The 12,331-nt window shown below is 44.0% G+C and overlaps 1 protein-coding gene across 1 annotated transcript in view; it reads right to left on the bottom strand.

Annotated features, from left to right (window-relative positions):
* Positions 1 to 5,464: 5,464 nt before the first annotated feature.
* LOC122926363 overlaps positions 5,465 to 12,331 on the bottom strand; it is a 504,077-nt gene continuing 497,210 nt past the window's right edge. Inside the window, exon 13 of the mRNA XM_044277738.1 lies at positions 5,465 to 5,604. Within this exon, the coding sequence (XP_044133673.1) occupies positions 5,465 to 5,604 (140 nt within the window). The remainder of the gene's footprint in view (positions 5,605 to 12,331) is intronic.

Raw genomic sequence — 12,331 nt, forward strand, 5'->3', positions numbered from 1 at the left:
TCTTCTGAAATAAGCCAGCATAGTAAGATCTCACCACCCCCAGGATACCCTCCCGAGATTCCTGCAAAACACCCTGGGAGTCAGTGAGACCTGCCACCGATCTATTAGCCACACGTTCCCTGCAATTCTCAAAGGGATCAGGAGCCCCTAAGGTCCCATAATCCCGTTCCAGAACCAGGGAGGTGTACCTGCTGTACTGATACTGACTTATCTCAGATTTCAGTTGGTCGATCTTTTGTTTTTCATCCCCACCCGCCGAATACAGTGACTCCAATTCTTTCCGCAGCCTGAGATACTGGCTATACTTACTCTTCCCTCTTTTAATTGACAGTCCCTGTAAGAGGGATCTGATCTCCACCTTGACATCCTCCCACCAGTCGGCCACGTTGTTATAAAAGTCCACTCTCTGAAGCTGAACCTGGAAAAGAGAGTGGACACAATCCTGGACATAGACATCATCCAGGAGGCTAGAATTAAGCCTCCATAGCCCTCTACCAATATCAGAGCGTCTAGTGGCTCCCAAGCAAAAAAACAAAGCCAGGTGGTCAGAGTAGGGGACGACCTTCTCACTTATCCCGCTAACAGTCTCTGTGGGGTTCACAAACGCCATGTCAATTCTACTGCTTCTGTCAGCACAAGAATATGTGAAGTTTGGCTTCCTGCCACCCCATGTGAAGACATCACTTAGGCCAGCCTGCGATATTATATTACTTAAGACTCTGGAGTCTCTGACCACCGCCCTGCCCGAGGACCGGTCACCTGATGACAAAGTGACATTAAAGTCCCCCGCCATTACTACAGGTATAGAGGTGAAAAGATACTGCTTCACATCATTAAACAGCTGGATTCTCTCAGCCACTGTCTGTGGGCCGTAGATGTTAATAAAGCGGAGCCGTCTACCATGGATGGTCACTTCCAGCACCAGGCACCTTCCCATAGCTACCTCCGTTAACCTGTGCACAGTCACGTCATTTGTGTTAAACAATATGGCCACCCCGGCATAAGGCTCCACAGCCAGCGACCAGCAAGAAGGACCAGACCGCCATTCACTCTCAGCCTCACGTAGATGCCCCAAGCTGTTCAAACGTGTCTCCTGCAGAAAGATGACATCTGCATCCAGGTATCTGAGGTGATCGTATACCGCGTGTCTGGTCCTTCTTACTTTGATGCTGTTCACATTGCTCGAAGCAACTTTTAGAAAAAACCCAGCCATCACAAGACAACATAGAAAGAGCAGATAAGTGACTCCCATCAACATAGGTCAGGATCAGAGGCTTCCTGCCTACCACCGGTCTCCATATCTGACTCTACAAGGGCTTCTACAGGAGGGGGCTTCTTCTTTGTTGGGGGGTCCCCTGTGTCTGCCTCACACTCATTATCTATTCTCTGTTGCTCTTCCTCATAATCCCCATCAGACTCTGATAACGCCTCATATCTGTTTGATAGGACCATGACGCCTGCACCGGTACTGACTTTTTTCCTGGTGTTTTGGCCCAGGTTATGTTCCTCCTCAGACTTACGGGAAGACTTATCTTTTTTCCTCCTTTTGTTCCTCTTGGCCTCTTCATATACAGACGGTGATACAGAGGCGGCTGCCTGAGACTGGTCCTGAGTGACCACCTCCATGGTGCCCTGTGTGCTCTCTGAAGGCTGAGGTTCGGGTGTTGTCTCACCTGACCCCTGTTGTACCTCGTGCCTCGTCAGTATGGTCCCTGACATCAAAGCCTCCTCCTCTATAGCGTCTGCGGCCTCCGCTAACTCCTCATCTGGAAGCTCCCTGCATACGTTATGCCAGGCATCTGGGCAATCCTTATGTGAGTGGCCAATCTGCCCGCAGAGATTGCACCTAACGTTCTTACACGTGGCACTCAGATGGCCGAGCTCACCGCACAGGTTGCACTTGACCACTGTGCACACATTTGCCACATGACCGACTTTGCCACACTTGAAGCACTTTCTAGGTTGCCCAGGATAAAAACAGACGCCCTTCTCTCTACCGATAAAGAAGGAGTTAGGGAGATGTAAGGTGATGTTATTGTGCTGGCGCAGCTTCACCAGCACCTTCCACCCTCCAGTCCAGACACCATCATCGTCCCTGTTCTTAGTGAGATCGGACACGAGGTCACAGTGCCTCCGGAGCCACACCACAATGTCCTGGGGAGGAACAGATTCATTCCAGAAGATGACATTCACAATAACAGTGTCTGGCTTGGAAATGGGAATGAAAATGAACTTATTCCAGCCCTCGGTGTCTCTAACCCTGGCAAAGTTTGCCCAGAACCTATCCAGACTAGACATAAGCTTAAAGCTGACATCATAGCCCTGCCTGTCTGGTAGATTTATCACCGCCAGGATGTCCTCTGGAGCAAACCCCATCTGGTGGCACAGGAGTTCCCTCACCACAAACCTCCTATCGGGGAGGTCTTCTTTGGTGCCTCGGTGCTTAAACCTTACCACGTTCCTCCTCTTAAACGCCTGGCCCGTATAGCCTGCACTGGAGGTGAAGGATGGAGCGTCGCGGCTCCAGGCATTTCTGGGAGGATCCTGACGGGGCTCACTACCTTGAGTATTGGGCCGCGCGTCTGCACTAGAGAGGACAGTCTCATCCGACGTGGGTTGTGTTAAGGGGGGGAAATTACAGACATCATTCCGTACACCCTCCTGACCACCATCCACCTCTATATCCCACACAGACTGTACAGTATCCCCAGCCCCCAACCCCTCAGGTACAATATCAATGTCCCCGGTCTGTGCCCCAGTAACAGAGCTCTCCTGCGTCACCGCATCACCCTGACCCATGGATACATGTCCACTGTCCTGCTGTTGGGCTGGCTCTGCTGGGACTTGTGGTGCCACATATCCAGGATGTTGCTCAGGGACAGCTGAAGGTTCTTGCTGCTGCACTTGCCCACCTCCCTTCTGGAAAGAGAAACTTGCAGGCTTCAGTATTGGTTGTGTCACTCGCCGGGGCTCATCTGGGGACACGGACCCTGATTGTGCTCCAGAGTCACTGTTCTGTCTCTGCTGTGAGAAGCGTTCCTGGTTCTCGTAGGACTCGGCCAGGGGCCCCATCCTCTCCAGGACACAGTCCATCTCCTTCACCACCTGTGCCAGCTCTATGCTCAGTGAGTGCAGCTTGGTATCGTATAAGGTGTTACTATCGGGGTGTGCAGTTTTCAGGTTATATACACAGTCTATCTGCATCTGTAGCAGTTGTTTGTGGTGCCTTAACTCCCCCATTCTCCTTACCAGAGCCGGGATCTCCTCCGCCATCTGCAGCTCAGGTGCTCTCGTGGTCTCCTTCACCTGCTGTCCTGGTCGGGGCAGGGGTCCAGGCTGTTTGGATTCACCGGTCTCCTGCAGCTTTGCCTTCCCAGCTTTACTGCTAGTACTTGCGGTTGCATCAGCTGAGGCCTGTTCACACTTTGCAGTATTTGCAGACATGGGATTCCTGGTTACCTGTGGAGGCATTGCTGCAGATCTGGTGCGGCCCTGACAGGCCATGCTGGAAGCCACAACTTGCTGTTTCAGGTTTTCTTGCAGTGTTTGTTTCTCCAGTGATGTCCGTCTCTGTCTGTGTGCAGGAGAGGGGAGCTGCTCACCTGCTGCACGGCCTGTGCTCATCACCCCTGCACCTTGCTGGCTGGACTTGGGATCCGCTTGCATCTTCACTGCACTCACTTTCCTCTCTTCTTCTTTCTTCAGAACAACAATATTTCCTTCATTCTGCTGCTGACTGGAAACTTTGGGATTAGTATCCACTTTAGGAATGGTTTGGGAGTTTTCTCCCAGTGTAGGCCTGGAAGCCTGGGCCTTGCTGAGGGAAGTTCCCCGCCCGGGCTGGCCACACCCTGGGCTCTGGACAGACATCCACAGGCTCAGGAGAGCTACTCACACACGTCCTCACAGCTAGGAGGCAGTATTATAGTAGTTATATTCTTGTACATAGGAGCAGTATTATAGTAGTTATATTCTTGTACATAGGAGGCAGTATTATAGTAGTTATATTCTTGTACATAGGAGCAGTATTATAGTAGTTATATTCTTGTACATAGGAGGCAGTATTATAGTAGTTATATTCTTGTACATAGGAGCAGTATTATAGTAGTTATATTCTTGTACATAGGAGCAGTATTATAGTAGTTATATTCTTGTACATAGGAGCAGTATTAAGGGAGCAGTATTATAGTAGTGTATATTCTTATACACAGGAGGCAGTAGTTATAGTATATAATTTTTGTATATAGGAGCAGTATTATAGTATTATATTCTTGTACATAGGAGCAGTATTATAGTAGTTATATTCTTGTACATAGGAGCAGTATTATAGTAGTTATATTCTTGTACATAGGGGCAGTATTATAGGTAGTTATATTCTTGTACATAGGAGCAGTATTATTGTAAGTTATATTCTTGTACATAGGAGGCAGTATTATAGTAGTTATATTCTTGTACATAGGAGCAGTATTATAGTAGTTATATTCTTGTACATAGGAGCAGTATTATAGTAGTTATATTCTTGTACATAGGGGCAGTATTATAGTAGTTATAATCTTGTACATAGGAGCAGTATTATAGTAGTTATATTCTTGTACATAGGAGCAGTATTATAGTAGTTATATTCTTGTACATAGGAGCAGTATTATAGTAGTTATATTCTTGTACATAGGAGCAGTATTATAGTAGATATATTCCTGTACTAGGAGCAGTATTATAGTAGTTATATTCTTGTACATAGGGGACAGTATTATAGTAGTTATATTCTTGTACATAGGAGCAGTATTATAGTAGTTATATTCTTGTACATAGGGGCAGTATTATAGTAGTTATATTCTTGTACATAGGGGCAGTATTATAGTAGTTATATTCTTGTACATAGGAGGCAGCATTATAGCAGTTATATTCTTGTACATAGGGGCAGTATTATAGTAGTTATATTCTTGTACATAGGGGCAGTATTATAGTAGTTATATTCTTGTACATAGGAGCAGTATTATAGTAGTTATATTCTTGTACATAGGGGCAGTATTATAGTAGTTATATTCTTGTACATAGGAGCAGTATTATAGTATTATATTCATGTACATAGGGGCAGTATTATAGTAGTTATATTCTTGTACATAGGGGCAGTATCTCTCTCTCTTTCTATTTTGGCTAATATAGTGTAGAACCAATGACTAGCTGCCTCTGTGAATCCGATGTTATAATATGGTATTTTGATATGCTTTTTGTTAATGTTGAACCACTTAAATAATATAGAGAGCGGATGATAGAAAAGAGTTAACAAAAAGAAGAAATACTAAGAAATAAGGAAGAGTTTAAAATGAGGAAAAAGGGCTTGACAAGGAAAAGGAAGAGAATGAAAGCTGTAAAGGAAGTGCAGTGAGGAGCAGATCGATACCACGCTGCTGCTTTACTTGCATTAAGATATCATGAAATGGAAATTAATATTCACCAATACACTTTATGCACTTAGCTCATGGTAAGTACAATAAGTAACTGCATTCACTTCATTCTCTTTTCCGTGTTCACCGGACTTGAACCTTTCTGATAATGTTGTTAGGGCGATATCACAGGATGAAGAAACATTTGTAGAGTTGAGGTCTATAGAAAAAGTCAGGAAATTCTATTGTGATATCAGCTGTTAATGGCCGACCTCTACTAGTGTGAGTGCATTCACATTGTCGCTAGATCCATAATCTGGTGAATTCTTTATATCCATTTTTCTGTCTTTCTTTCTTTTTTCCTCTGTTGCCACATAAGTCAACCAATAGTTATGCAAAAGTTATACAAAATCATCTATTCTTGAACCCAATTTATCATGACCTGAACGTTAGAGGTTAATTAAATCTTTTCCGTTGTCCTGTATTTTTTAAATATGGCCCCATCGTGTCTAGAAGAGCCGATAATGAGCCGATCATCAGTAGAATGGGAGGACTGATGTAGCAGAGCTGGGGAAGCAGAGAAGCGTAACTGTAGACCTGATGGAGTGGAAGAAAACACCGAAGTAGCAGACGTGATGTTGCCATCTAGTAAAGCAGAGACACACAGTAGAGTGTTAGCAGTAGATGGAGGACTGTAGATGTAGCTGAGCAGAATGGCAGAGCGGAGGCAGCAATACAGAAAAAGTAGAGTAGAGTGACAGCATTGGGATTGCTGAGCTGAAATAGGAAAGTTTAAATAGCAGGAGCTGATGTAGCAGTTTGCAACAGCAGAGTTGAGGTGTCAGAGTTGATGCAGAGTTGTGCAATAGCAGAATACAGGTAGCAGAGTTGGAAAAGCAGAGTTGATAAAGCAGGGTCAAATAACACAGTTGTGGTGCAAAAACTGAAATTTTAGAGTTGTGTTGACAGATATATTACTTGGCAGGGACTCCTTGGATTTCCTGGATCTACAGGCAGTATTCTCAAAAAGCTCGGTAGGATGATGTCATCACTGCACCCCAGGTTGCTGCAGCCACTGGATGTGCAGGAGATGGATAAGAGCCAACCAGAGAGGAAGAGCACAGCAGAACACAACGTTAAAACCAGGACCGGTGAGGAACATAGGATTGTTAGTAACTCTGGTACTAATATCCCATGGTGCCGTGCCCAGGAATGAGCAACCTTTAGGGCATTGCGGAGAGGGGCAGAGATGATTGGTTGGCAACATTAATACATCATTTTAGGATTGTTGCAACAGCCCACACACATGAATGAATATTCCGAAAGGAGACATAATCGGAAGCCATAAGTGAGGCAGGTTGATAATCAGATGCTTAGACCTAAGGTTTTCTTAGATACTTGAGCTACAGAAGTATCACATGATAAAAAATAGATTCATTTATTCAAAAATGTATTTTGCCTAGAAACAATTGTAATAAATCTCTTTAATGAAGCCGAGAGAAACATATTAATATAAAGGAGAATAGTCGCACAGCAGATGCTCTGCAGGAGATAATAAATCAAGGAGTTTACAAATAACTACGTCTGGAAACAAGAGTCGTAAGAAAATTGATGTTAAAGGTCCTGTCTTGTTTATAAAATGTCCTATTAAGGATTGCTAACTTAATAAAAGGGATCTCCCATACAGGATCGTCAGCTATGTGGACGGAGAGCAGCTGCAAAGAGCATCTTTCACTCTGGAGGACCTGGCATGTCCACCCATTACACTGAGAGGCTAGTCATTTCAATAGGAAGCGTGCAATACTTCCTTACTCCTGTGGTGGCGCTGCAGGAGTATGAAACACTTGCTACTAGGTTCCCAGCAGGGCATCCTGTGATCTGTAACTGCTCCTTCTACAAGAACAGAAGAGTCAAGCAAAATGAATTACAGACAGTACTCGGGGAGTACAGGGGGTTGAGTGGAGGTCCTGAGATATCTACTTTCCACAATGTTAAAATGTATCTTGTGATCCCTGTGAATCACCGGGAGCTCTGTGTTAAAGTAACAGTCTGTGGCCACCTTTGCCTTACTCACCAGTCCAGGGTTTCGGCTTCCCCGTGGTGCGGACCTGCCTCCTGCTCTGCTCTTTTTGTCAGATCCGGCCATTGGACTCGCTCTGTTCCTCCTTACCGGCTTCAGTCTGAGGTCCCACTTAAGCTCTTAAAGGGCCAGCGAGTACTCTAATCTACACCAGATAATGGTTGGCAAACTCTGTGAATGCGTATGAGCTATTGGTGTTCCATCATGCTAGTATCCTGCTAAAGTTATTATTCAGTTGTCCATGTACTAACTTTCTGCCCATTTACTGGATTCTGACCCTCTGCTGCCTGACCTGACCTGTGCCTGACCGCTGTATTAGCCTTTCTCTACTTGCCCTGACTTTGGACCATTTACTGCTGTGTACTGCCCGCTCTGACCTCAGCCTCTCCCTGACTATGATGTTGCCTGCTCTCTCAGTGCTGTCCATGTAATGTATTTATAGTCTGGATCCTCTAGAGAAAAATTAAGGGGCACAGAAAACCTCTTTACAGCTTCTCTGATCTGGTGAAATGATGCATAGTCCTAATTGGAAGACCTCCTCTATTAAAGAAAAATGCCCAAAAATAGTGGATGAAAATGTTTTTTTTTTTTTTTTTTACTAAACTAGCAAAGTCAAGTATATGAGCAGGATTCTATATATGAGAAGGATTTTAGGTTCTATGAATAATGGATGTGTACATGAACGGGCAGACATCTGGTTTCTGCTTCGTACAAGTGAAGGAACATAATAAAGTCTGAATTGTTTCAGACCTCGGGGTGAGCAGTAGGAGGAAGGCCCGTACCCCTGTGAGAGTTTAATCTTACATGTAATAACTTCCTCCTAGACCTCTGTCACTGTGGTGAAGTCCTGGAGCATCACATCACAGGACAAATCAAATGCTATGGAGTCCTTCATCCTGTATTCTTAATTTCTCCATCTACTCTCATCATTGTTACCAAACTCTCACATATTATGTCATTTGGGATAATTCATGTGTAATAATGACTCTGTTTATGTTGTTAGCTAAAGTGATAAAACAGGTTTTACTTGTAGTACCATGATTGTCCACACGGTGTGCTGTTAAAAAGAAGAAAGCATTTGTAGATTAGAATTCTTTAAGACGCCAACTAGTGGTCAAGCTTTTTACAGCAGGCGTTTATATTTTTTGATGAATAAAAGCAAATAACACACTGTATGATCATACCTTGAACTTGTTGTTTGTTTCATTGTCTTCATGCTACAGTGTCAAAAATGTGCAAAACACTACTTTTTGGACAGTGGTACTCTATGAATAAACTTATACCTAAAAGACTTGAAGGACCTACAATCCCACCTTAATTACACATACTGTATCTCGGCTGTCTTACAGTTGCGTGGAAACCCGGTCATGTAATTCTCACCTTCTGAAAATCCTGCTTTTGCCGAACGCACGTTGGTTACTTGGTTTTTGGCTTGGGCTATGGATGGACTGTCACTCTTGCTGTTATGACAGGGGAACTTGATGTGACCACAGGAGTTTCCCTACACTTATTTGAGAAGCAACACAGTTTATAGAGGTTGTTCCATGAAAAAATATTCTACAGATTTAAAACCAGCACCTGGATCTGAATACTTTTATAATTGCATGTAATAAAAAATGTAGTATAGCCACTGAGTTATTCAATAAAATGTATCTGTATAGCGCCACCTGCTGTTAGTTTATTTCTTATTTCTTTGACATGCTCACTGAGAAGGCCGCACATGCTCAGTTTCATCCTTCAACTGTCTCCTGAGCTGTGATAGGCAGAGCTGAGACACGCCCCCTGAGCTGCAGCAGAAAAGACAGTCCCCTGAGCTGTCAGCTTGATATAAATCTAGCAGAGCAATGAATGTGGAGATCTCTGGATCCATGAGAGGTACAGGGCTGGTTCTGGCTTTGTTAGAAAGAGATTGCCATGTACTATAGGATGCCTGATTTTAAGGTCATGTAATTAAAGGGTTTATCCATAATTAGAAACATCTGAATATTTTCTACTGTGAATCCACCTTATCTGCGCATGCTGTCAGGGAGAGGAATAGTTCTGACCCCGTCCATAGCAGAGGTGACATCCTATCCATCACCCTTGCCATAAACCTGGTAAAGGAGGCGACCCGGGGGGGGGGGGGGAATGGTGTGATCCCTGGAGATTCCTTCACTCATTTAAAATATAAAATTGTTTAAGGTTTCTCTATAATTAGAAAAACCCACATTTTTCTACCAAAAACAGCACAATACTTCTTCAGGGATTGCCTCTGGCATGTGAACTCAACTGCAATACGACACACAACCATTCGGCAGGCATGGAGCTATTTTTGGAAGAAAACAACCTTGATTTTAAAACCCTTGACTATCTCCAGTTTCTACTATCATTCATGCTGTGTCACAGTCCTCCCTACCCTGCTCAGCAGCGCAGATCCACCAACTGGTGACTTCTTCCCAGCTGGGTCTGCTCTGTCCCTCCACGCAAGCTGTGGCTAGCATAGCCTCTCTTCTTCTGCCCCTAGGGCATGTGTGTATACTCCCTCCCACTCTTAAAAAGCCAGTGTGTTAAGCTTCAACAGCTGGACCTATGGGACGGTGCCTGAGCAATAGAGTTCTTAATATGCTAGTATCCTGCAAAGGGGTCTGTTTAGTTGTCTGCCTGTGTACTGACTTTCTGCATGTTCACTGTATTCGAACTTCTGCTGCCTGACCTGACCTGTGCCTGTCCTCCAAATTGTTCCTCCAGTCCTGACTTTAGGCCCTCCTCATGATTTAGCCTGACCAATCGGTGCCTTGCATTGGTCTGAACCTTTGAGGAAGTGTTCAATACTACAAAGACTACTCTACGAGGTAGTGGCCTGGTGTTTCCCCTGCAGTGAATTCTAGATTCCTGTACAGGGTTTAAAGAGTGAAGACTAGAGGATAACACCCTTAGGTTTATCCCTAAGGAACATCTGTAAGTTGACACACTGGTTTTATACCCACCACCCTTACATGCTTCATCATCGAGACTGCAGGTTGTCTTTCCATCCACAGTTGGACAACTACCCCGAGCCTGGGGAAGAGTTTATATTTGGTAGAACATCTCCTAACATCTGCAAAGCCACAGGTTTCGGAGAGCCAGTTTTAGAGATAAAGCAATGAAATATGATAAGGCTTTCGAGCCATGGTACATAACCTGAACAGCAGACTTTAAGGCCACTCAACCCATCGAGTTTACAAATTAACAAATGCATTTGCACGTACATTGTCCTCATTTACATACAAATTAGTTATTCATGGGTAATAAAAGGAATTGGGTTAAAAACCCCTGAAGGAGGCTTCAGACAGTCTACTGTTTCAAGGCTCCTCAATTCACAAGCTGCTGCCACCAGGAGAACCTTGTTCTGATGTAGCCAACTCCTTTATTGGGAGGGGGGGGGGGGGGGTGAGAAGACTCCGTTGACTTGTCTATTGTAGATTTCTTGACTGGTCCAAGTTCATTTCTGGTTCTGGGTTAAGCTTCTTAATTATTGAATGCCTCCATCACTTAAGGGATGAAAACTCTCAGATTGTCCTAATGCCGTCATCCATTATTTATTCATTAACCCTTAGGAGACAAGGATCAGACTTACACCCAATTGGAACTACAAGGATCCGTCTTTGGACGGTGGCCGTTTTCTGTCTCTGGTTCTTGTCCTTTTCCCCCTGCGCTCCTCTCCCTCACTAGGCCTGGAGGGCAGAACTTTTCTTGGCCATTTTTTGGCCTTTTTCGCAATCAACAAAAGAATCGCAACCTTGCCAAAGATTGTAAGAAAAATTATACCCCTCAGCCGCATTGTGTCGGAGAGTCTAATCAGTAACGGCAAGAAACTCAGGGAGGAAAATTACTGTTAAGGCTTTTCATAGACAAGAGTGTATTCTCTTGCATGAAAGACATTTTCCCCAGCGCCTTGTTGCTCATTTCTACGACTTGTTACCTTCCTTTAAAGGGAAATATCAAGGACCGTGCATGCGGCCGTGATCGGCGTCACCGCTGTGTTTTATGACTATTTCGAGGGTCATATATAAAACTCCTCGAAATGCCTTAATTTCCACTTGTTGTAAACTGATTGGGGCAGAGACGTTCTCCTGCCTCCCGACTGCACATTTTGTACACACCAGTAAATGTTATGGCCCATTTTTTTCTTTCTTAAAGCTACGGATACATTTGTGTTTCATATTTAATAATAATAACATTTAATGCCCCCATTGTGAACGGGCTCCAGCTGCGTTACATAACACTCAATAGACGCCATAAACCGAAACCGAAGAACATTTGACTTAAAGAACCATTAACTTTATATGGTTTTATGTTTCCAAGGCTTTTAATTGTTTGAGACGGGGATGGATTCGCCTCTTTACTGTTTGTTTCATAGGTTTTTCATACAATTGTCAGAATATCTGAGAGTCTTAGGGCTTTAATGGTGGCTTTTACGTTACCAGTAAAATCGTCTTATAGAATCCAGTGGAGCCAGTGTAGAAATACAAGTGCAACAAAGTATCAATGTAGAGGCTCAGACTGTAAAAAGAGCTCACAGAAAAAGTACTAGAAACCACTAAAGGCACTGATTTATTAACATGTCGATTGAGTTCTTAAAGGGGTTGTCCACCTTCTGGATATTGTTGACCAATGTGTTTGTAAGATATATATGGCACTTACAAATGCAGCCTTTGTTGTAATTCTGTGCCATTTTTTATATTTCTAAGGTATGTTGTCTTTTAGACTGTCCACAGGGAGGTCCTGTCCTTAAAATGGCGGCTGATGGAAGGTCATGTGACCAGATATCACTTAGCTTCCTCCATTCTAATACACTACACCTGCACTAAACTCCCAAGTACAGGTGACAGGTGAAGGGTATGGAATG

Source organism: Bufo gargarizans, chromosome 2 (genome assembly GCF_014858855.1).
Source record: "Bufo gargarizans isolate SCDJY-AF-19 chromosome 2, ASM1485885v1, whole genome shotgun sequence".
Lineage (NCBI taxonomy): Eukaryota > Metazoa > Chordata > Amphibia > Anura > Bufonidae > Bufo > Bufo gargarizans.